This window comes from Alexandromys fortis, unplaced genomic scaffold, assembly GCF_014885135.2.
Source record: "Alexandromys fortis isolate MF-2015 unplaced genomic scaffold, M_Fortis_MF-2015_v1.1 scaffold_156, whole genome shotgun sequence".
Taxonomy (NCBI): Eukaryota; Metazoa; Chordata; class Mammalia; order Rodentia; family Cricetidae; genus Alexandromys; species Alexandromys fortis.
In genome coordinates, this window is record NW_026068028.1 from 2,005,146 (window position 1) to 2,031,084 (window position 25,939).

Consider the following 25,939-nt stretch of genomic DNA (forward strand, 5'->3'; position numbering starts at 1 on the left):
GCTGTCTGAATTTCAGGACTCAAAACAAAAGAAAACAACAAAAACCAACCCACAATATTAATAAAAATAAAAAATACTCACACTGCTTGTGGCTCCTTAAATTTCCCTACTTGCTGAATGTGGTACATGAGGTCCCCACCGTTGACATATTCCATGACGAAGTACAGCCGGTCCTGTGGACCAAGGTTCACACGTGAGTAGGGCTCCCCTGGGCAGAGTTGATCTGCTTTGCTTTCTCGTTAGCAAATTCGGGACGGCACTGACAGATCTGGTCTGTTGGGGGCTCTTCACAATCTTTTCCGGGTACGGCATGGGGGCCTTGGGAAGGGTGATCACCTGTAGGTGACGGCTGACTGATAACATGCCCGCTTCCTGGTTTCATATGTGCCTTTTTACGGTAAGGCATTCGTCCCAGTCCTGCCTCATACAGAGAGCATAGCTCCAAGCCAGCGGTGGTGTGAAGCCACCACACGGGCCCATCATTTCATCTTAACCTGCATTCTCGATGGTGCACGGCTGTAAAATCTGGCTTGCGACATCCGTGCTAATGCAGTAACACGCTTAAATGGATGTGTCTGAAAATATATCTCATGGGTTAACTTGTAAATTACAGAAACTTAATGATATTTGGTGGGGGGGAGGGAGCACCATAAATGGAAATTTTAATCAATGTTCTTTTGCCTCCATAATGTGTTCAAATTTATAAAAATTTTCTCTATCACTGGTATGCTAAGTGCTGGCCCCACGGAGGGCATACATCACTGAGCAAGTAAGTCTGCATATTTATGAGGACATTATGCTGGGACAGATACGGAAGACCAGGGGATTTAATGAGGAAGTAACCAACAGCACTAAGAGCACAGCAAAAGCTGACCTCCGCTCGGTTCGAGAAAACACCCTACTTTGTCAGCGGCTACTAAACATGAAACTGCAGTTTGGGGAGGGAGAGAGGATGGAGCTGGTGCTAACAGCTGGCCATGGCTTCAGGAGCTCCACTCTCTGGCTTTAAGGCCATCTTTGTTTCTTTGCTTTGCAACTTTCCAGGGCGGCACTCGCATGCATAGGGTCCGGGAACGGGGTTGGGATTCCCTTCTTCCTCCTGCCTTGCCACTAGCTCTCTCTGGCACTCCAGGAGGTTTGGAGCAGCTGACAGCCGGGGTGGGGAGATGGGGGGTGCGGCAGGAGCTGACCAAGTGACCAGTGCGAGGCTGACATCCAGTGGCCAGTGCTGGCTCTGCGGCCTCAGAACAAGTCGTGCCCACGGGGTCGCCCGGTTTTGAGACTTTGACCGTCCAAAGCCATTTAGGTGTCTCCCAAGATTTTCACAAATGAGGTGACGGACAATGACAGCTGTTGGAGGAATGAGACCACACAACTGTACCTCATTTAAAAGGGGGGCTTGGAGGTGGAGGACACCCGCCTGCGTTGTCAGGTTGTGGTGATGATGATGATGATTATAGTTTTTTTTTTTTTTTCTTGAGACAGGGTTTCTCTGTGTAGCCCTGGCTGTCCTGGAACTCACAGAGATCCGCCTGCCTCCACCTCCCAAGTGCTGGGATTAAGGGGTACAGCACTACCCTGCTCACTGTGGCATATCTTAATCTGTGTTTCTTTGGTGACTGGAACCCACAGTGCTTTGGTAATACAAACTTTTTTTTTCTTTTTCATTTTACTCTGTGACAAAGGTCACAGAGTTACTGGGGTCTTTTATAAGGGACTTTCTCCTGTAAAGGGTCAGATAGAAGATACAGGTTTCTCTGTCTCTTCTAACTCCTCATCTTGGCCTTCACAGTGGGGGTGTAGCTGCAGGTGACAGGGAAGTGGATGGATGTGGCTTTGTCCTGAGAAACTGACTTCCAGGCACTAAAATCTGAATTTCACACGGCAGGAAATATAGTCTGGATGCATTTCTTGTGACCTTTTTCACAGCTCATGGGCTGCAGGACAGGGCACAGCTTGCTCTTCCTGCTATGTCATTACAGGGACATGTTCCTCAGGAAATGGGGTATCTTGGTATTCCAGTGCTGTGCTTGGCAGTTGGATCAGTGGTCTTTAAAAACAGGGCTGGCCAGGCATGGTGGTACACACCTTCAATCACGGCAACTTAAGAGGCAGAGGCAGGCAGATCTCTGAGTTCGAGGCCAGCCTGGTCTCTATGGCTGTTTTGTGTATGTCTTAGGATACGGCCTGCAGGAAGAAGACCTCTTTCTTACAGCCACTGCTGGAACCCTGATGAATACCTGGGTCCACCCACGTGCAAGCCCTTTATTTACAGTGGCTTAGTATTTGTATGCAATCCATGCACTTGTGCCTACTGATGCAAAAAAATCACCTCTCAATTACTTATACCTAATATAACGTCAATGCGACTGCAATGTAGGATAAGCTACTGTCCCTAAAGGAAACTGAATTATATCATCAGGATGAGAGGGTCTTGAGACCATGACCCAACCTCCAGGTAAGAGGGAGAGCATTAGACAGAAGCCACGGTCCTTACCACTGTCTGGAAGCAAGAGTGCAGCTGCGTCAGGAACGGGGGCTTGTCGAGCAGTGCCAGCACCCGCTTCTCCACCATGGTGCACTCCACGTCGTCATCCTGGATCACCACGTCCTTCTTCAGGATTTTGATGGCGTACAGCTCCTCTGTTCCCTTTCTGTCAGCGAGCATCACCTGGGGACGGAAGGAGAGAAGGCTCAGCACTGGTGGGCAGACACTGGTCCTGGGAGCGGGAGCAGGGGTTGTGAGGAACAAGGGCAGGAGGCAGTTCAGCGACAGCGGGTGCAATCTGTGTGTGTGAGGTGAAAAAGTCCTCAGACATTTTCGTATGGTTTTATCATGGGTAGCAGTACTTAAAGCCCACATGTAGAAGTCTTGGTCCCTGGTGTGGCAACAGTGGCAGGTGGGAGACCCTGCAGAAGCTAAGGTCTGTTCTAGCTTCAGTTCTGTTGCTGGGATAAAATACTCTGACCACCCCCTACCCCCACGCCACCAATAATTTAAGGGGGAAAGGATTTATTTAAGTGTACAATTCCAGGTTACAGTCCATCACCGTGGGGAAGTCAAGGCAGGAATGTCAAACATCTAGTCATATCACAGTCAAGAAAGACATGGATATGTACATTCTCCCTTGCCTGCATGTTTGTGCTTGGCTCACCCTTGAGCAGTTAGTGAACGGTGCTTCTCACAGTGGGCTGGGTTTCTCCATATCAACTAACTTTGTAAGACAATCTCCCCTATACATTCCCATAGTCCAAACCAATAGAGCATCCCTCACTGAGACTCCATTTCCAAGAGATTCTTGGTTATGCTAAATTGACAACGAAGGCTAGCTATCATGGGTCCTTAGGTTATTGGGGGTGTGCAACACCCTCAAAGGGCACTCTGGGTCCACGGCCATGATCTTTTCTTGTCTTGTTCCCTGGCTGATGAATGATGATGAAGTTTATTCCAGCATACATTCCTGCCGTGAGGTACTATCTCATCTCATGAAAGGCCCAGAGTAATGGGACCGCTCAATCATGAACTGAAACCTCTAAGGCCATGAGTCAAAACAAATCTTTTCTCTTTATAAATAAACAGCCTCAGGTAATTCAATGTAGTTATAGAAAACTGGCTAACATAGACTCTATGTTTGGATTTTTCAAGCACTGTAAGATACTACAAGTAAAAATTCCTTCGTCATCCATACTCCTTTTTAAAGTATCCAGGTTTGTAGACAGTGTAGGGTACTAATATATAAAGTTGCTATTTTGTCTAATAATGGGGATATTTAATATTCTCTAATGGGATTAGTCTGGAATTACCCATATTCATGTTTTTGGGAAACACTCTAAGAGTAAAACTTAAGCTTTGCAACCTTGGAGGCCAAGAAGACAAAGAAAAAGAAAAATCAGTTCACAGATCCATCACAAGGTTTGCAGCCACAGAGGCCAAACAATGGTGTGCAGACTGAAGTCCCCAAGGCCCCAATGTAAGGTCTCAACCATGACGATCACCCAGGCTTAGGGCAACGTCACGTGCATTTTCTAGCTGTGAAAATTAATTATTCTGCGAGCATTTTGGAGCATGCCTTCTAGTCTGAACATTAGGAAATGGGGACACCACAAACTAACTCTCTGTAGCTTTGTGGGTCTTGTGTATGTGTGTTGTGTGTACACACTTGCATGTAAGTTCATTGAGGGACTACATGTGTAAGTTCATACTGGTTTAAAGGCCAGAGGATAACTTCAGGCACAATCAATCACCCTTTCTTTTCTTCCTTTTTTTTTTTTTTTTTTTTTTTTGTTGTTGTTGTTGTTGTGAGGTACTGTCTCTTGCTGCACTTGAACTGGCCAAGTCAAGTAGGCTAGGTTAGCTGGCCAGTTGGGCCTCGGGATCCGCTTGTCTCCAATGCTGGTCCTATACATGCACGCCAGCACACCTCACATGGGCTCACGTCTGCTTGCAAGTACATTGTTGACTGAGCAAGCTCCCCAGTCTCAGCACAGTTGTTCACAAAGATTTATTTTATTTCTAACTATGCACATATGTGTGCATGTGTGTGGTGGAGTATGTACGTGTGAGCCCAGGTGCCATGGAGGCCAGAGCTGCTGGATTTCCCAGAGCTAGAATTACAGATGGTCGGTTATGAGTTGCCTGAAGGGTGCTGGAGACCAAACACAGGTTCTCTGGAAGGAAAGCAAGTACTCTTCACTGCTGAGCCATCCATCCATCACGACAGCTTTTTTTAATGATGCCCGAACTATCCCAAGACCATGCCTATGTGCTCCAATGCTGAGCAGCGCTGAGGCAACGACTTACGCAAAATGCCTCCCTTCTTACCTTCCCAAAACTCCCCTTCCCCAGCACCATGAGGAAATTGAAGTCTGTGAGTTTCACTCTGTCAAGGTTGTTGGATGGCTGCTTCCTGTCGTCGGACGGGCTGATGACTTTGTTACCAGCAGGACCGAGCTTGGCTTTCTGAAACAACCACAAACACGAAAAGTCATTGGTCATCTTTCGTCCCCCGTGAAGGAGTGCCAGAAACCAGCAAGCACACGGCTAATAAGCTGGATGTCAGCTATGAGGAGCGGGCGGCAGGCCGAGAAGAGGAATAGGAGGGTATGGCTGATCCTCGGCGGCTGTCCACATCCCCTGGCGAAGATCTGCAAAGCGAAAACTCGTCACCTAGTTAACAACTCCATACACGCAACCCGCCCAGGGCAGGTGAATTCTGATTCTGGGAAGGAAAGCTGACCTCTTGGGGGTTGTTAACATAATCAAGCAAATGAGACTGTGAGTGGATGTTTTCCTTAGTTGTGGATTTTGTAACAAAATTAATCCATACGAAGGAAATTTGTAGCCAGGCAGAAACGACAGCGGAATGTTCTCCAGAGAGGAGCTCCGAGGATGATTTATTGCTACTTTCAAGAGAAGAGCCAGAGCAGGGCTTGTTTGGTTAAGGATTGGATTGATGTAAAGAAATAGCTCCCGGCATCTGGCTTCCCATCAGCCTGGAGGATACCCAGGATGCTCTGCTACCAGAAGGAGTTTGTGTCACAGGAGCCACGCCACACGACAAACCCGGAGGGAGCCACTGGTGTCGGACTCTCACGGAGAGTCCCATTCTCACTGCCAACCGGGAAAAGGAGGAGGGCTTGGCAGAGAGAAAAGAAAGGCAAAGGAGATGCCATGGCAACTGATGGTCAGTGGTCAGCGAGGAAGCCCCTGAGAAAGCAGAGCAGTCAGGGTGGGGCCAGCGTCACATCCGCTGCCAGACTTAGCACTTGGAAATGTCTGCTTGACAATGAGAGTGGGAGCCAATGTCCTAGGGCTGGTGGCTCTTCCACAGCCTCAGCTCAGATTTCAAGGGTGAGTGTTACCGCCTTAGATCAGTGGTTCTCAACCTGTGGGTCTCAAGCCCTTTGGGTGTCGAGTAACCCTTTCACAGGGATCACATATCAGATACTTACATTATGATTCATAACAGTAGCAAAATTATAGCAACGAAGCAGCAGTAAAAACACTTTTATAAAGGCTGGGGTCACCACCACCTGAGGAACTGTGTTAAAGGGGTGCAACAGTAGGCAGGTTGAGGAGCGCTGCTTTAGATGCGTTCTTTATGTTAGGAGTGCCTCCTCTTCCTCAGGGCCACAGACCTAAGTGTGGGTCTGAGCTCAGCAGCGGGGCAAGGCTCTCGCTCAGGTCAACACTTCTATGGGTAGGTGTCTCCATCATTGTTCTACTGCTGTGAAGAGACATCATGGCCAAGTCAACTCTTACTCAAGAAAGCATTTAAATTGGGGGTTTGCTTCTAGTTTCAGAGGGTTAGTCCATTATCACTGTGGCAGGGGCATGGCTGAAACACGGTGGCCCTCATGGTACTGGAGCAGCAGCCCAGGGTTACAGCCTGATCAGAGAGGCAGAGACAGACTGGACCTTGCATAGGCAGACATTTGAGATTTCAAAGCCCACCCTCAGTGACACACTTCCTTCAGTAAGGACACATAAGTACCTATTCCAAAAGGCCACACCTCCGAATCCTTCTCAAATAGTGCCACTCCCTGGTGACTACACATTTGAATATATGAGTCATTGGGGGCCATTCTTATTCAAACAACCACAGTAGGCCAGTGGGTAGATAGCAGAGGAGGTAAGGAGGCCTCCAGGAGGTCTCAATAAGGACAGATGCCTTGGCAGGGCTGGGTCCTAGCTCTAGGGGAAAATGTGTTTATCATCAAAGGTTTCCCACATCAGTGAAGACAATCCCAATAGGGCGGTGGTGGCGCACGCCTTTAATCCCAGCACTTGGGAGGCAGAGGCAGGCGGATCTCTGTGAGTTCGAGACCAGCCTGGTCTACAAGAGCTAGTTCCAGAACAGGCTCCAAAACCACAGAGAAACCCTGTCTTGAAAAGCCAAAAAAAAAAAAAAAAAAAAAAAGACAATCCCTCACAGACAGGACCATGGACCAACCCAATATAGGCAGCCCCCTACACTGCATTATGCATTAGGATGGGAATGCGGGCATGACCAGTGGAGGCTCATACTGCTCAGGAAAAGTCTCCCCCAAAGTGCAGCTCCATCTGAGATAACTCACTCAGTAGTTTGGGATGTAGGTGCTAAACTCACAGAGGCCAGTGTATGGGGTCCAGGTCAAGACCAAGTGGCATCACTAAGTGTACTCAAGATGGAGAGCTGGCTGGTGGGGGCCCAGTACATGGATGGAGTTAGATTTCACCCCTGCCCAAACTAGCCCCAAAATATAAGTGACCCAGGTATATTTATGCATGCGTTGTCATCCAGAGTGGCACTGCCCACTGTCCTAGTTTTCCTACAGAGCATTCTGGAACCATCTCCATTCTGCCCTCTGCAGGCCTTGCTGTACAGGACACCCAGCCATCTCTCATACTGAGTCTTCTAAGGCAACAGGAAAACCCATAGTATTTCAACTGTGCTGGTCTGGGCCTGCCTTTGGGCAAGCTCCACTCACAGGCAGAGGGGTTTGGAATCCTTTGGAGTTCAAGAAGATAGCCAGGGATACTCAGCAGCTATGTAAGCTTGTGTGTGTGTGTGTGTGTGTGTGTGTGTGTGTGTGTGTGTGTGTGTGTGTTGGGGGAGTTTGGGGGCAGTCCCAGATGGTCGCTGGCCAGAGACCAGATGCTGTGAACAGCTGGCTTTCTCTTCTTCCCGAGGTCACATTCTAAAAGGCACAGCCATCCCATAACAAGCTCTGCTTTTGAGCCTACAATCTCTTTCTCTTGGTTTTGAAGGGGTTGCTTGGCAACTGGCTTCACAGCAGGACCCAGAGACCTGCCTTTCCTGACTTGCATATTGTTGACATTACTCTGGCTGTCGTGAGTGTGGCGCAGACTTCACCAAGAGTGAAAATGGAATCAATATCTCTGTGTGTGTAGGGGTACAGCTGGAGCCCATTGCCACCTGCTGACATTCTTGACTACAGCAATGTAAACAGGGACCAACATGGGCAGATGACCTGCTGGGGTGAGAGCAAACAGGATTCAGACAGCAGGCAGAGACACGAGGATGAGTGCTCAGAAGGCCCCTTCCATTTTCTGCCCGATGTCGGCCCTCAACACAGGGCAGGCAGATACTGGGTCACGCTTCTGACCCTTCAGATCTATAGCTAGATAACCACCTTTAATTTACATACTGGCCAGCTTTGGGTGTTTTGTTGCAGCAACAGGAAATGGACTACGACTCCCTGTGGTCCTCGCACATCCTTCTTGTCTTGTCTGCACAGGCTGTGTATGTCCCCTGGGCCTCACAGTTTCTCAGGGGAGGGGATGGCAGGAGACCAACTGGAGACTTCAGCAGCATCTAGATTTCAAGTCCCTTGTAGGGTTGGGCTAAAATAGGTTAAGGTAGCGATTCTCAACTAGTGGGGATTGAACGACCTTCTCATTGGGTTGCATATCAGAAATCCTGCATATCAGACATTTACGTTATAATTTGTAACAGCAGTAAGATTACAGTTCTGAAATAGCAATGAAAATAATGTCATGGTAGAAGCCACCACACATGAGGAACTGTATTAAAGGTCACGGCATTAGGAAGGTTGAGAACCACTGGGCTAAGGCAAAGGTTTATAGAAAAGCATGCAGTTGGGCATGGTGGCTTGAATCCCAGCACCCAGGAGACAGAGGCAGGAGGATCTCTGAGTTCGAGGCCAGCCTGGTCTACAGAGTGAGTTCCAGAACAACCAGAGCTACAAAGAGAAACCCTGTAAAGTAAAACAAAACAGCATAGAAATTATTCAAAAAAGGAAAAATGAAAACCTTGATGTGTGATGTTGTAAAGTAGAGCAAGGTCATTCTAAATGCTAGAACTTTCCGTGCTCTCGTCTTTTGTCCTTAGTTGGATAAAGGTGTAGCATGTGTTGTTGGCTTTGATTAAAATAACTTGCACCTGGGGAATTTGGGGTCTCCAAAAGATGGCACCTCAGCATTTGTCTACCCTGGCTTCGTGATGCCACTTGGATTTCCAGTCTCTGAGACTAGCCAGTGTCCACCCCTCATGAGGAAATGAGCTAATAACCAACTAATAATGAACCTCATTTGGAACTACAGATGCATCGTGTAGCCCCTGGAGGGCTACAGAGTGAGCGGAGGGCAAGCAGACCATACAACACGAATCTGAACACGCAAGCCCAGATCCTTGCACGTCGGCATCTGCTGGAAGCGCGTCATGGGTATATAAGTGGCCCCTCCTGAGTCCAAGACTTGTCTGGACAATGTGAGGGACTCCTTATGCTCATTTCATTAATGCAGGGTTTTCGAATTAAAAGATGGAGTTTCATGCCAAATGACTTGCATCGTGGGGTGCGGTGGTGCAATGCTCAAGTCAGTTCCAGCACACACAGGAGGCAGAGGCAGCTGGACCCGAGTGCAAGGCAGCCAGGATTATATGAGGCTCTGACTTTGAAATCCATAAAATGATATCACAACAATAATAACTTATGCTAGGCACATGAAGGGCAGATTGGTGGGAGACACACATTTCTATCAGGTTAAACCATTTTTCTGCAGCAGAGCTAGGATAATTTGACTTTTGGTGGCAGCGACGGTGGAGGTCTAAGATAGTGCCAACAACACCTTGCCTTGCTTGAATTGTGTGCAGTGAGAGTGCACTAGCTTTGTTAAACAAGCAAACAGATGCCCCCCCCCCCAAAACAGTGTTGGGGTGAGTGTGCTGCTGTCATCCCTTGTTGGCTCTCATGGCATGCCTCTCTGCCTGGAAATTCTGACAAGAAGCTCTGGTTTATCCAAGCCCTAAAACCCCACATTGCAGTATGAGCCTAAGTTTCCCAGTGGTTACTTAGGTGACCTCTGAGCTGCAGGTCAGTGTCTAACTCCCCTCAGCCCTGCTTTAAGTGATCTGATTCACACTTGCTTTGTGACTGTGTCTTCAGTAGAAGGATTTCCTTGCCCTGGTACAAGTATGGCTCTGATGGATGTACTTATCAAGATTATTTTGCAGTGTAGCATAGTGATGACCACTGAACTCAAGAGCTGTGGAAGGGTCTTACTACTTCTGACATTCCAGGGGCGCACAGGCCAATGGTGCCCAACCACGGAAGCACACGAACTGGCATGGATTTCTCTTACATGTTTTTCTTTTTCCTCTCATGATGAAAAACGCCCTGGGCTCATTATCTGAACCCTGGCAAGGCATTTCAGCACCGCTCCACAAAGCAGGAAAGGATTAGCAGAAGCAGTTGTGCCGTACAGAACCAAGGCACAGAACCTTGCCTTCAAGATAATGTACTTACCCATGCACGCTCAGTAATGGCTCAGAGCAACTGAGTGCTTCAGAAGCTAATTGCGAGGACTTGGGGAGGGATTGCTTGGGGGACCTGTCAGCAAGGTTAGTGCCCGTGTTTCCAAACAGCAATGAGTCCTGACAGCTAGGCCTGCTACTCAGTTGCTAGGCAACAGGTTAAAAGGATGCTACTTAGTGGGCATTACAGGGTCGTGGGCAGCACAGCGAAGTACGTGAGAAGCCTGTTGTTCTCTGGCTAGCTCATTTGTCATTTATTGGAACAGGCCAAGCGTGCTGCCCCACCAGGACCTTTGTGCTTTCTCCCTCCTGTGACCCACATTGGCACACCCACTTTTCTTCTAGTCTATGACGTAAGCCCCCAGTCCCCACTCACCCTGTCAGCTGTCCCCGGAACCTTGATCCCTGTGCTTTGGGTTCCTTCTTGGTCTTCCTGGTCTCTTTAGGCTCTGTGCTCTGGTCACCCCCTCTCTGCAATGGAAAGCGCTTGAGCTCCTCTGCCGAGCTCTCTCTGGTCTATCTCCAGAACTTAGGACACGTTTGGGGCTTGGTGTACCTCAACTTCTCTGTTCACATAACATTTTCTAAAAGGCAGAGTTATTCCTTCTTGAAATAAAGTGATATATGTTCATTTTTTAAAAAAATTAAGGTGCATACTATTTTTTTTAAAGGAGAAATAAAGTACCTACAATTTTCTCAGCTAGAGACAATCACTGGTAATATTCTACAGACGTCCTGCAATCTCTCGTTTTCACTCCATGTTTAGCAACACAGAATTCCACTGTAACCCACATTTCCTAGCCAGGTGCTAGCGGGTTCTCACTCTGCTGTCGGACACCTCGGCTGTGCCTGGTGTCACTGTTTCTAGAGCAGGCAGATGCAGCATTTTCAGTCTGAATCCCTGTCTTGTTTAGATTCTGTAATAGATGTAGAGCCATCAAGTCAAGGGGTTTGAATGGGGCAAGGCGGCTGGCACCTACTGCCAACTGTACAAGGACAGACAGGAAAATCTTGTGGGAGAGGGGGAGACACTAATGCCAAAAGACAGGCTTTGATTTCTTTTAGGACATTGGTCTATGGTATTGGTTGGGACTTTTAGCAGTGTTCTCTCAGATCTGGCTTTGGGACCATCTTCACGCAGGTGTAGAAATGATGTCATCATCTCAAAGGTCATGCACTAGAGCAGCACCCCTGGGGATGCAGAACCCCTTCACAGGGGTCGGAGATCAGATATTCTGCATATTAGATGTTTACATTATGATCCATAACACTAGCGAGATTACAGTTATGAAGGAGCAATGAAGATAATTTTATGGTTGGGGGTCACCACAACATGAGGAGCTGTATTAAAGGGTCATAGCGCTTGTGTGAGGCTATCTCAGCCTCACGCATGCTCACGAGGCCTGTGGGCTCCCCCTTTGACATACTGAAAGGAACGGTCTCGGACGGTGGCATGGCCTGAATGTTTCACCCATCCGCCCCAAATTTACATGTGCAAATTCTAACTCCTAACATGACAGTGTGAGGAAGAAGCGGGGGGATGATTAAGTCACCAAGGGTCCACGGTCACAATGGGGGGGTGGGGGTCACATGTCATGCCTTCTAGGGAAACAGGAAAAGGCATCCATCTATGATCCAGATGCCAAATAGGTGTCTGCCCTGATCCTGAACCTCCTAGGCTTGAGGGCTGTGAGCCATGGGTCACGTTTGCAGGGCTCCTGGCCTGTGTGGCTTACAGACAACACCAACAGAAGGAAAGTTCATCTGTACAGGAAGTGAACAGCCGTCCCCGGGGCAGGCCACCTCCCTCGTTACCCCACTCCCACTTGACTGTATGCTCGCGCGCGCGTACGCCCTTGACTTTGGGGCCTGGATGACTGTCAACGCCTGCTGAGTAGTTTTCTTCCCAAGCTGGGAGTCACAGATGAACAGCAAGCAAATCTCCGGTGTGTACTAGCCGCCCTCTCCAGGATCACAGTCAGTCAGCCCGGGCAGGGTCCCAGAGGAGGCCTAACCTGCCTATGATGAGGATGTCTGCATGCAGATGAAGATGTACGAACCTTGGAGATGGTCCCCAGGCCCAACTCCACTGCCTCCAGCCCTTCACAGGTTTGGCTGCTCATGCTATGGAGAGGGGGGAAGGACACCACTTTCTCCCAAACACAGGACCCTGGACCTGCTGGCTCCTGTGCTCCAGGTGGCCCCAGAATGGGTGTCACCAACCTCAGGAGGATGACAGAGCAGTTCAACCTCTAAAAGAGTTTGGGGCCAAGGGACACAGGCGCCTCAGGTTACAGGTGAGGTTACAGAGATATATCTGAGGGACATTTCTTCCCTTGGTTCTGAAGCCCCAAATCATGCTTTGAATTAGCACTCTCCCTGCCATAGCAAAGGTCAGTACATAATTCTGACTGCTCAGCCCAAATACTCTCTGACGTCATTTCCCACCTCTGACGCCGTGGCATGACGTTCAGATGAATGAATGTGTGGCCATGGTTTAGAAAGGCGGGCAGTGGCTGGGGCGGGGCTCTGGGGTGCAGTTCTTACTCTCGTCCCACGTCCTGCAGATTCTCAAGTCGTTTATCCTCACCTGCTAATCATCTTTCCCATTCTGATAGATTTGATTTTTCAGTGTTGGGGCTCGAACTTGGGGCCTCAAGCCTTAGTGGCTTAGATAAAATGCCTATGACTCCTTGCTAACTTATCAGGGTAGCAACAGTAAAACGTTCCTGACGCATCTGAATTAAATCACCAGTCTCTCCTGTGATGTTTGATGCTCTAAGTGGCACAGGCAAATAAGGCTGCGTTGCCCACATAGTAGGTACGTGGGCAGCAAAGCCCAAGGGCAGGGGACACACGGCAAGCCATTTCTGTAATTTTCCTTCATGAGAACTGGTTTTATGGGCACATCCACTCAGGTGGCTGCCACTGTTAAAGTCAGGAAGTCCACAGGCCTCGACGTTGTGGCAACTGAGTCATACATACACCGAGGGTGGGTGGATGGGTGGGTGGGGGGAAGTGGGGCCCAGGATCGATTATAGCTTTGCCTGGTGTGGACAACAATGCTTGGTTATTTTTCTGCCAAGCCTTATGGATTTCTAGTAGCCATTATGCATGCTATTTTCTTTACGGTTATCTGTTTTCCCATTATGTTCTTTGATTCATCCAGTGACGGATGACATGCTTGTTAAGTTGGCTAGTCTCTTTTTCACACATGTATGAGGAGTATTTTGGTCTCCCCCCTCCCCCCCGCCCCATCACCATCTCTTATTTCCTTCCCATTCCCACTGATTCCCTCCTCTTCCTGGCTAGGTTTCCTTTCCACTGTAAGTCTATCTCCCTCTCTCTTTGCCCTTTCCTTTTTTGGGTGACCCAACTGAGTTTGATTAGAGTTACAGGAGCTTGGGCACCTTAACGGTCATTACCCCCCCACCCCCACCCACCAGTTACTATTAACTGCCAGTAGCTCTTCAGAGAGGGTGCAGAATCGTGCACCCCTCCCCCCACCAGCAACTGTGAACCTAACTGCCTCTGCCTCTATCTCCTCAGGGGAAGCTGCCTGACATAGAAGCAGCTCAAAGTGCCTCACCTGGTAAGTGGTCCCAACAAGGGCATTGCCCTTCGCTCCCCCCCCCCCCATTGCTATGGGAGGATCCTGTTTGAAGATCCTCCCAATTTTAACCTTTTCTGGGTGTTCCCACCCATGAAAATGCAGTTCTTCTCCCATTGGGCCTGGCAGCAGCATTCCTCCGATGCCCACTTTAGGGAACCCCTAGTAAGGGGGGAGGGAATGGCTGTGACATTTCTCACCCTAACCCATTTCTTTTCCTGCCAGGGTTTGCCACCACTCAGGCTATGGAGGATCGGGAGTCTCAGGTTTCACACATACAGTCAAGTAAATGGTTTTCCAGACTGTCAGCGGCACGGGGACTTCTCCGGGCAAGCCATAGACGACGGAAGGAGCCAACAAGACCTACGAGGCGCTTGACCGCTTTGCTTTTTAGCACCGTGACTGTTGCCTAAAATCAGGAGCAGCTGGGAGCATGAAATGCCCGTTACTTTCACTGCCATTCCTGCTTCTAAGCAAGTGGAGGACCCTCGTTGTTCGCTCCCGCGACGGTCTGTATTCATTAAGATGCAGGGAGTCTTTCTTTTGTGAGTCTTTACTGCCCTCTTGTGGTATTTAGCTCCTGGAGCAGTTGCAGAAATTTGCCCAAGGTTCATGGCGGGTAAGCTGTGGCAGTGGAGGCCCGGCGAATACTGCAAAGTGGCGCAAAGACTGCACCTGGTCCAACTTCCCAGAGGGACCTGCGCAGAGGGGACTTGCGGCACTAAGGTGAGAGCCCAGTGCGTGCCCAGGACACTACTTGTAAAACAGCAAGAGGCACCTTAACTTACAAAAAACTGCAACCCCCAACAATTATACATCACTTTGGGTCTTCTGAATGTTCTAAAACTTCTGCTGCGCCCAGACTCTGCCAGCCACAGAACTGAGAATGGACTGGAACAGAGAGGGAGGCAGTGGAGAGGCCAGGGACCCTGAAGTGGGCCGAGAGCCTCAGCATCCGCTTTAAAGAGAGAAGCAGACAGCAATCTGTGGGATGACGGGAGATGATGGGTGTCGCCCGAGGGCGGAAGTCAAATGAAAGAGTCTCTACTGGGTTCAGCTTGAATTGGAACGTGCACAAGAAGCCGCCTCTTTCAGGGAAATACTCAAAGCTGCCCAAGCCGGGGCTGACCCTGAGGCTGGCTTTCTTTTCCTTCATGGTTGGATGGACAGCCACGAGAAAGACGAACAGAGCACCATACCACACCCCACCCCAAAGGGGCCCGAACCTGTGCTTTCACACAGAGGTCTTTGTTTCTGCTTTTATGAGTCTGTCTCTGTGGTGCTGGATCCACTTGTTCAGCTACTCAAACCTAAACTTTTCCTAAAGTGTCTTGAAGGGACAGGAGCAAGCATTTTTGAAAGGAGAGCCGTCTGCTATTAAATTTAGCACAGAACTTAAAATATTCTGTTTAAGCCTTTGTTCGTCGAACATTTTAAAACCATATTTTTTTTTAAGACCCAGGCAATCATAGCTCCATGAGGCACCTGCTTCCAGGACCGGTTACAGCTGGACTTTCTGTTTTCTTCTCTGGGCTTCACGGCCATCAGCTCACATGGAGGCTGGGGACATTCAGGAGTGGTCATAGACTGGAATGACACTTAGGATATCCTTCATTGCCATGGGCCTCAGCTTTGCTTTTTGTCAAATGGACTGCAATGCTTCCTCGTCGCAGAGGAATGGGATCTTCCATTTCTACTGGCTCAGCACTAGAAGCTGCCCTGATAGCATCCAGCCATAGCCCTTCCAGGTGGCAGGAAGTATCAGAAGGGATTCAGGATAGTAGTGACTAGTAGACAAAGCTGCTTGCAGGGCTACACCTTGAATAGGTAGACTCAAAAAGGGCCAAGTGGTTCTCCTGCCAGAGTTGGTCTTCAGAGGAATGGGGGGATTCTGGAGAAGTTTCAATGCAAGACCAGGGTGTAAATCCATACCTTGTTCTGTATCTGTTATATGGGGGCGCACCAGTCTGGTGTAAGAGACTGCTGGGGGTCACTTTTTTTTTTTATGTGGATCACTGTCTGAGGTGTCGACTTGCTGCAGGCTGCAGCAGAGAGGAGCTAGCTGAAGCCTAAGTGGCTTCAAGGGTAGAGAGCCTCAAACGGGAGAGGAAGGTGGGCAGGCAGAAGGTTTGCTACATACTAGATGTCCTGGGATTCTTCAGGTGTAACCCACAGGCCTTGAAAGTGGCCAATGGAGATGTATCGGAACATTACCATGACCTACATGGGTACTCACAGGCTACTGGGGACTGGAGCTGTGTGGGGTGCAGAAAGAATAACCCTGATTTTTAAAAAAAATGAGACAGTGGTGGCACTCCCTCATGTGGCCAATCACTGGTGGCTTTTGCTGAGTCCAAAGGTCCTGCTTATTTCTGTGTAGCCTCTCAGCTAAGAGACAACACAGCCTCTGGGGCCAGTCACGGGCTGGCGGCTGACAGATTTTCATAAATGCCCACAGGGTGAAGATTAGTTAGGGTCAAGAGAGAGCAAAGCTGCTCTGAGGTGTGGGGAAGTGACCATCCTCCAGTTTTGCTTCAAGGTTGGGGTGCATTACCCCAGCAAGGGTGTCATTTCCTATTTCAGGCAGATCAAGCTGTTTTCCCCCTAGGGCTCATTATAAAAGGGCACAAGAAATACATAAAATAAGAGCAAACACAAAACTTCCCAGGAGGAGGCGCTGTGGTGCGACCATGTGACTGGAGTCACTGGACTTCTCTGTCTCAGGTGGGAGAAGTGGAGTGAACCACGGTCCAGTTGTTGCTTGTATTTGCTGTGGTTTGGATGTGAAATGTCCCCTACAGGTTCATGTGTTTGAATACTTGGCCCCCACTGGTGGCCCTGTTTGGGAATGTTTTGGAACGTTAAGGGAGAGGCTAATGGAGGACATGGGTCAGTGGGGATGGGCCCAGCCCTGCATCCTGTCCAGCCTCTGTTTCCATGTGCAGAGGCAACATGGCCAGCTTCCTCATTCTGTTGCCGCCATGCCTACCCTATGATGGACTCTAATCCCTCAATAAACCTTTCCTCTCTTAATTCGCTTCTTGCCAGGCATTTGTCATTTGTCATAGCAGTAAGAAAAGTCACCAACATGGTACCCAGAGTACAGATGGGAGCTTCAGATCCAATCGGAAGAACAGAGCTTTTGAGTTTCCTTGAAGATGGCTACCGAGAAAAATAGCATCTCAGACAGCCTCTTGATTCCCACCTCCTGGAGTAGGGATGTGGGCAGAACCCAGGAACAACATGGAGATTTTGTTCTAAACTTTCATATTTACTCATTTAACCATCCAGGCAGCCTTGCAAGCTTAAGATGTTTTATCTCTTTTATATTTGACTTGGAGAGACGGAGGGGAGACAGGCCAGCCAAGTGATAGAGTGCCAAGGCCACACAGCCAGGCAATGGCAAGGCTGGGCTATGTACCAGGAACGTGGCCCTTCCTGCACTGTACCATGCTGATTCCTGGAATACCAAGGTGGGTGAGAGTCAGTGGCCAACCAGTAGCGAAGAGGGGGCAGAGTTGGGAAAAGCGATCAGTTTACCTGTGGGAGGAAGATCTAGAGAGGTGATGGCTTTGCCCCAGCTCTTTCCCCCTCCATTTTAAAAATATGAGTATGTGTGTACATGTATGTTTGTATGTATGTACATATGTATGTATGTATGTGCAGGAGGTCATGCAGGTGCCGGTGGAGGCCAAAAGTGGGCGCTGGATCCCATGGAATCAGAGTTACATACAGGTGGTTAGTGAGCTGGGAACCGAACCCATGTCTTCTGCAAGAGCTGTACAGGATGGTGACTGCTGAGCCACCCCTGTAGCTTCATCTTTCTATTTCCCTTTCCAGCTATGTCTGTGTTCTCCACTGGGGCCTGACTTTTCTAGGAGATACAGTCTTAGGATGTCATATTACTTTTTCCCAGAAGGACGGTTTCCAACAGAAACAAGGACAAAGACACATGGCTTGGGCATGTCACATCACACGGGTTTAGACAGCACTTGGGGTTCGGGGACCCCAGCGTCAGCTTATTCCATCCACCTGGAAGTGTCTGTAAACAGAAACTGCCTTCACACCCTGGAGTGGCCAGCGGCACCCACCTACCCTTGAGAACATGGAAGGGGTTACTCCGAGGGAAGGACCTGTCCGGTAGCTCAGAGTGTTCAAGGGGCGCCGCCTTCCCAAGCTTTCTCAGCCTCATGGAACAGGATTTAAAAGACACAGAGGAGGGTGGAGGAAACAGAACTCTTGAAAGCAGTGCTCCGAAGGCTCACCGCCCTCACTCTCTGGACACAGCACCATGAGGCAAACGCCGGAGCCTGCTGATGTAGGTTTAGAAGGCACAGAGCACAGAATGTGGCAGTCACCTGGTGACACAGGAGTGTGGGATTGGGGTAGGCAGGATGGTGGATCCCTAGAAGGTACAGAACTACCTCATTCTGAGAACAGCGAAAAGCCTGGAACCAAGCCGCACGTGGCCAGGCCCATTCCCTCGCCCTCCTCGGCATTTCTGGGCACTAACAGTTCCACTGCATCAGTGGATGTATCTTGCTAGGCACCCACCCATGTGATGGGGTGGTGGGGGCATTCTCGTTAGTACACATGTCTGAGCTCGCACAGCTAGGTTCCCAATAATTTTACGCACAGATGACTCTTCAACAGTTAGAATAAAACCAACGCCACATTTGTCTTTTCTTTTTTCCCAGTTCAAGTTAGCCCCTCCCCCTCACGTGTGACTCTCCACCCTCAAAAGGTTCCTGTAACTCAGCTTGGCCTTGAACTTTCTAGGCACCCCAGTGGCTTTGAATGCCTGACATTTGTGTCTCTACCTATAGTGCTAGGACTACAGGTGTGTGCCTCCACGCCTAGTTTACTAGTTTACGTTCTATCGTTCTATCATGCTGTGGATCAAACCCAGGTGCCCCCTGCACTCCACCAACCAGGGGACATCTCCAGAAAACGCACATGCTCCTAATAAAATCTGATCTCTTGATGATTCAGAAGCTCCTCAGTGACTCAAGGGGCCCGAGATTTCCCCAGTAAAACAAGTTGGGAGACATGGGTTAACCTGTTCCGGTTAACTGAAGGCCACATCACCAGGTTCTGTGTCCTCCAGCTCTCCTCTGCTGTCTAGAAAACCCTGGTGACGAGAAAGCTCCACTGTCCCAAGTACTAACATCAGTGAAAATGAACCAGCACCTTCTTAACAGAGAAATGCACATGAGGAGGGACAAGAGCAGACATAGAGGTCCATCCGGGGCGAGGTAGTTTCAGAGAGAGGATGCCAGAGAGCCTGGTTTTCACAACCCAAATCCTACCGCCCAAATGGGTCATAGCATACCTGAGCCTGAATAGGAGCAATGAGGGGAAATGTGGTACTCAACCCTCCTAACGCTGCAACCCTTTCATTCCGTCCCTCATGTCATGGTGACCCCCAACCATAAAACTGTTTTCATTGTTACTTCATGACTAATTTTGCTACTGTTATGAATCACAATGTAAATATCTGTGTTTTCTGATGGTCTTAGATGACCCTTGTGGAAGGGTCATTCGATCCCAAAGCAGCCGCAACCTACAGGTTGAGACCTGGGGGGCAAGTGGGTGAGACATTAGCGTGGTAAGGCTTTTGTCTATTAAAACGGGAAGCTGGACAAATACTTGCCAAGTAGAAACGCATTTTCTTCTCTTACAGCATGTAATTATGAGTCTTTAGGTCAATACTCACAAACCCGTACCTGTTCCCCAAATAGGGTATTTTATTCTAACGACCAAAGCTTTGCTTTCTGGCTAGAGATTGTTTGAAGCATTTTGATAGGGTCACTGGCCACCTTTGCCTCAGTGTCTCAGGAATGAGCCTGGATGCACTGACAGGCTTTAGCAATTTCCCCCTCTAGCTTCCATCTGTGATAGGTCAGCCCAGGAAGACCCCAGGGGAGACACCACGGCACAAATGCTGGGTTTACCTGATACTTGGCAATATCCGCCTATGCTAAAATAACCCAAAGTCTCCTTTTGAAAACGATCAAAGGAAAAACATATAAAGTGACGGAGTCCAGAATCCCTCCCTGCCACACCTCCAAGAGATTTTAGGGAACACATTCTGGACCAACGGACGGACATCCAGGCAGGAGCCAGGAATCTGGGCATCCAGGCAGGAGCCAGGAGGTGAGTGCTAGGAATTGCTGAGAGTTGCTGCCTCTGTGTTAAGGGCAAAAGACATGGGAGCCACTAAATGCACCAGGTTCCTGGCCCAGACACTCTTTCAACCTAAGCAGGTTGGGAAAATGTCACCGTCACCTATATATCACAGTAATGGTCGCAAAGGATGAGACCCTAGCTATGGGAATAAGCAAGAGCCCCCAAATACTCATGAGCACCCTGACACAAGTTCCTGAACCTCATTTGAGAACTCTCATTTTGCTTTTTTTTTTTTTTTTTTTTTTGAGATAAAGTCTCACAATGTTCCCCTGGCCAGACTGTAACTCATCATATATAGAACAGGCTGACGTTAATTCACAGAGAGCTGTCTATTTCTTCCTCCCGACTTCTGGCATTAAAGGTGTGTACCATCACACCTGACTTAATGAACTACTTCTGCTATTCTTAATTAAGTAGACGTGTGTAGCTCTGTGTGAGCACGCATGTGTGAATCACCTGGCATGGCTGCTGGGACTGAACTCAGGCCTTCGGAAAGAACCACAGACACACTTAACCACCAAGTCAGTAACTCCACATTCCCTATTGAGATTCCCAAGACCTCTCTGGTCCTACCATGCCATATCACCAGAGTGGTTGCTGTGGGCTTCCCCTCTGTATGCTGGGAATATGTTTTATTACCATTGGCTAACAAAGAAGCTGTTTTAACCTATGGCAGGGCAGATAGATCTAGGGGAAAACAAAACTGAATGCAGGGCAAAGAAGGCGGAGTCAGGGAGACACCATGCAGAAAGAGAAAGACGTCGGAACCTTACCAGTAGGCCACAGCCTCGTGGTGATACATAGATGAAAAGAAATGGGTTAATTTAAGATGTAAGAGTTAGTTAATAAGAAGCCTGAGGTAGTAGGCCAAGCAGTGTTATAATTAATATGGGTTTTGTGTGATTATTCGGGTTTCGGCTGCCAGGAAACAAACATGCAGTCTCCACCTATGAGTGGCAACGGTTTCCAGTTGTGAGTCTTGATTAGACCCGGGAGTTGAAGTCACTAGCAACCGGGCAAAGAGGATCGGTAGCCTGAACAATAGCCCTGCTCATCTAGGGGACATGGGAGGAGAAGAGCGTTCTGCACTGTCTGAGACTCTGGGGTCTTGTTTAGAGAGGGAACTGAGGTAGTGAAGATCTCCCATGTTCCACTGCGCCACACTCAACCTCCAGGGGAGGTGCCTGACATAGACAGGGCAGATGCATGTGACCAGCTACAAACTGCCAGAGTCCCTGACTTCTGGAATCACAAACAGCATGGGAAAGAAGCTGGTCTATCTCTGACATCAGATTCATGACCCATGTGGGTTTTACCCAACTGCTACTGGGCTCTGGGCATGTAAGGGGTGGGATGCTCTCTGACTCCGAAATGACTTTCTGAAGGCTTTCTGCTGAAGGCCTCCAACCACCCCCGGAGATAGGTGTGTCTAGCAAAGAAGTTTGTAAGAAGCTTGAGAATTACTCCAAAGTTTACATAGATTTGGTGTGCGTGTGTATGTATGTATGTGTACATGTGTGTGTATGTGTGCACACACACACATGCTCAGAAAAGTGGGTGCTGCAGGCAAGAGCAGAGGAGGAGGCAGGAAATAAGAACCATTTCAGACAGGAGAACAGAGTCCTTATACCACCGACTTTGCAAGTGTGTCCCTTCTGGGCTGTTCCTTCCCCATCAACACAGATGACTTTAAATACCCTTCCCAGGTCTTCCACTCCAAATTCTGCTAATCCTGGGATCCCGAAACTTCAGTAGAGGACCAGAGGGCACAGGCACAGATTTCAGGCTTTTGGGACCACACACTCCCAGTAGTGACTCCACTTTGCTCCAGCACCAAAGCAGCCTCAGGCAAAATGCTTATGGGAATGAATGTGGCCCTCATTGAGAAAACTCTATTTAGGGACGTGGAAATTTAATTTTCACCTAACTTTCATGTCTCACAACATTATAGCTCTCTGATTTGAGGGTAAAAAGACATTTCAAAACAAATTATTCTTATTTCACGGGTCATACAAAGGCAGGAGATTTGGTATGGGTCCCTGTTTGATCCATCGATTCCCCTCACTTCACTGCAGCTCTAGCTGATGAATCTGCTCACTCGTTAATCAATGGGGTTTGTCTCCTCAATCAGCACTTCTGAGGATGTAATGAGTACCTGGGACTCTGATTAACTGCAGATTGATTCGGTGAAAGGCAGGGTGAACCCTCAAGTCTCCACCACCACGTCTACCGGGCTAGCCTCGAAATCTTTACCTCATCCTGGCAGTAGCTCACACTCCAGGTATCTGGCTTGGATCGCATATTGGTGTGTGTGGTGTATGTGTGTGTCTGTGTTCATATGTGCAGACAAATGTATGCACATGTGGAGACCAAAGGCTTATGTCACATGTCTCTCTCAGTTGCTCTTCACCTTATTTGGGGGGACAGGGGCTCTCATGGAACCTGGAGTTACTGATTTGACTGACTGGCCAGAAAGTCCCAGGCTTCACCACTCACACCCCGCCCCATGCCAGGCTTTTTATGCGGGTGCTAGGGATCTGAACTCAGGTCCCCATGTTGGTAAGCACTCTACCAACTAGTCTGCTTGTCTTCCCAGAACCACATAAGCTTTTCTGTCACCGGGCTTTTGTTGCCTTAATTCTGCTGAGGTATCCAAAATAGGGCCATAAAGAACCGTCAGTGTTTTTTTTCTCCACGTTTACATTTGTGCCAAGGGACATAATCCCTCCATTCCCCTTTTCCAGTTCCTATAAATAGCAGGGCGCATCGTCCTCACTCACACCCTGACCTCCTATGGGTACCAGAGCCTGGGTACACAGGGAGAGCTGCTTCTAGCATTAGGCTTGCCCGCTTCCTCACCCCGCAACATCCACCCACAAAGTCATGCCTATTACATAAGGCTTTTCACGCTATGTTAGGGATTTGTGAGGACTGCACAAAAAGCTGGAATGGGCAATCTTTTCTTCTTTATTTCTTTTTGTTTCCCAACAAAATTATGTATTGTGTCTCTAAATTAAGTTAGACTGAGAACACATGGCCAGTGGGAGGACACCAGGGCAGCCTTTGTCCTCTCTCCCGCACTGATCACAAGCCTGGGCTGTGACCATCAGAGACTCTCTGGGTGTGCTCAGTGCTGAGGGCTATTGACAAACGACCTAACGAATGTAGAAAACGGTTTTCACCTCATATCCTATTAAGATTTTGCTTCTAGAACCAACTGAAGTAGAAACATTAAAATATCTCTCAACTGATGCCCTTTTAATAGATTCATTTTTTTATCCCCTTAATATCACCCAGATCAGAAAGCAATTAAGTAGTTATATAGGGACCAAAGAAGTAGAATCTGTACTGGGGGGACGTCAGATTTCTGTTTTGTGGCTAGAGGGCATCTGAAAGAACTCGGGTTTCTATAGTAACTGATCAAATCAAAAATAGTTACAATTTAGCTGAGGGTTTCCAATGGACTGTCTTCTTCCCCCATCTGGAAAAGAACACTGCAAATTAGATAAAGTCTTCAAAGACAATGGGGGCTTTCAGAAAATCCAATTTTGGCAATAGTAAATAAAAGAGAAAAACATCTGCTTTCTCCCGTGTGACCTATCCACAGCCTCTCATCTTCATTGATGTGAGTACCTTGACTCTGGTAGTGATTGGATTCTATTAATTTGCTCATTAGTAAGAAAGAATCTTAAATTGTTTCCCAGGTTAAAGGAAAACAGAGACTTGGCAGCATCTCCAGGGTGACCTTGTCCCTTCTATGCCTTCCTGACCAGCCTCAGGAGGCTCCTTCGCCACCCTCCCCCACACAAGAACCTCACAACCTTCGAACGAATTTGGACATCTTTTGGTTTAGACTCTAGTGTGGTTCTGAACAGTCACAAACATAAAAAACTACAGACACACACAGCATGTTTTTCTGCATGTATCTGGGATACATGTGAGCCAGTGGGGCTGGCGGGTGGGCACCAGCATGCAGTCCACAGGACAGTTAGTAAGGTCCCCAGCTTCTGCTCCCTGTTCTCACCCTTTCTGCCCTGCTGATCTCAGTAATGCAGCTGTAGGCAGGAAGAAGGGGCCTTCTTGGATAGCATTTAGTGTGGCTGGGGGAGATGGGTGCTCACACGTGACATGTTTCCCCAGTGGGGCCTCTCTTGGATGGGTCCTGCACTGTCTTGGAAGAGGGGTGACAGTGGTGAAGCACGCCTTTTTCAGGGACTGAACTTAGGCCATCAGACTTAGTAGTAAATGCCTTTACCCGTGGAAGCTACCTTGCTGGCCCACAGCATATTAATTTTATTAATTCAGAGGAATGTTCTAGATCTGCCATGTACAGTAGAAATATATACACAGACATACATACATTGTTTTAGATTTTCTAGAAAATTCATTAACAACATAAAAAAATAGTTGAAATTGGGATGGAGAGATGGCTCAACAGTTAAGAGCACTGGCTTCTCTTCCAAAGTCGTGAGTTCAATTCCCAGCAACCACATGGTGACTTAGAACCATTCATTTAATAAGATCTGGTACCCTCTTCTGGCATGCAGGCATACATGCAGGCAGAACACTGTGTATATAATACATAAATTTTTAAAAAGAGAAATAGTTGAATTATGTTTAATGTTCATATGCAGATGTAACATAAAATATCTATGATAATTATAATCTGACTATGTAATATATTTATCCAATATATTCAGGATATTACTTCAGTATACATTGACCATGAAGTGGTTAGTGAAATATTTTACATTTTTTTCATGTTACTGTGTCTTTGAAAGCCTGTATATTTTATATTAACCACTTATTTCAAATCAGACTACACAGAGTTTAGTTTTGTTTAGAGATGGTCTCATGTAGTTCAGGCTGGCTTTGAACTTCTGTGTAGCAAAGGATGGTCCTGAACTCTTGATTCTCCTTTCTCCTTCTTCTGTTTCCCATGTACCGTGATAACAGGCATTTGCTATCATGCCCAGCCTAAGACTGTACATATTTGAAATAATCCAAGGTCTCACATGACTAGGCCCTGTCAAATTATACAGCATAGTCCTAGGGGATTTTCACCTGTAAGGCCAGAACTGAGAGAGGAGCAGAGACATGAGAGTCCTGTGGGCTCACCGACCATCTAGCCTTCCAAAATAGTGGTCTAGCTTCTATACCAGCACTCAAAGGCAAAGGCAAGAGAATCAGAGGTTCAAGGTCACCCTCAGCTACATAGTGAGCTTGAGGAGAACTGGGCTACAAGAGACCCTGTATAGGGAAAACAACCACGCAACCAACCAAAACAACAACAACAGAACAATAAAAAAGAAATTTGTGGTCTGATAGAAAGCTGAGTGCAATTTCTATGCTTGACTTATGTATGTCAAAAAGATCAAAATGATCACCTCACCGGAAGCACTGGACTTTCGCAGGAATGGAATCGGTGGTAAATGAACAAGCTGTGCGTCACTAACCTAGTTACTTCCCTAATGCCCTGCTAGAGGCCATTCTGACTATGGTTCCACTATTGCTAACGCTGGGGTGGTTTCTAACAATCATATGTCAGGTAAACTCACTTTTGAGTATTTACTCAGGCCCCTACACCAGATCACTGAGTTGCCAAGTCTCCATGCACTATGGGATCTTTTCTCCTTTCCTAATAGCCATGGATAACCCCTTCTATTTGGGGGTCATCTGTAAGCGGAGACTGTACATTTGTTTCCAGGCCGCTCCTCAGACCTGAATAACCACACAGAACCTATATTAATTACAACACTGCTTGACCAGTGGTTTAGGCGTATTCTTACCCAGCTCTTATATCTTAAATTAACCCATTTCTATTAATCTGTGTATTGTCACGAGGCTGTGGCTTACAAGATAA

At 48.0% G+C, this 25,939-nt stretch overlaps 1 protein-coding gene across 1 annotated transcript in view; it reads right to left on the reverse strand.

Annotated features, from left to right (window-relative positions):
• The window catches only part of Prkca (protein kinase C alpha), a 387,467-nt gene that overhangs the window by 44,801 nt on the left and 316,727 nt on the right, over positions 1–25,939 (reverse strand). Inside the window, exons 9-11 of the mRNA XM_050164256.1 lie at positions 4,823–4,960; positions 2,498–2,671; positions 82–173 (exon numbers count right to left, since the gene is read on the reverse strand). Coding sequence (XP_050020213.1) covers positions 82–173; positions 2,498–2,671; positions 4,823–4,960 — 404 coding nt within the window. The remainder of the gene's footprint in view (positions 1–81; positions 174–2,497; positions 2,672–4,822; positions 4,961–25,939) is intronic.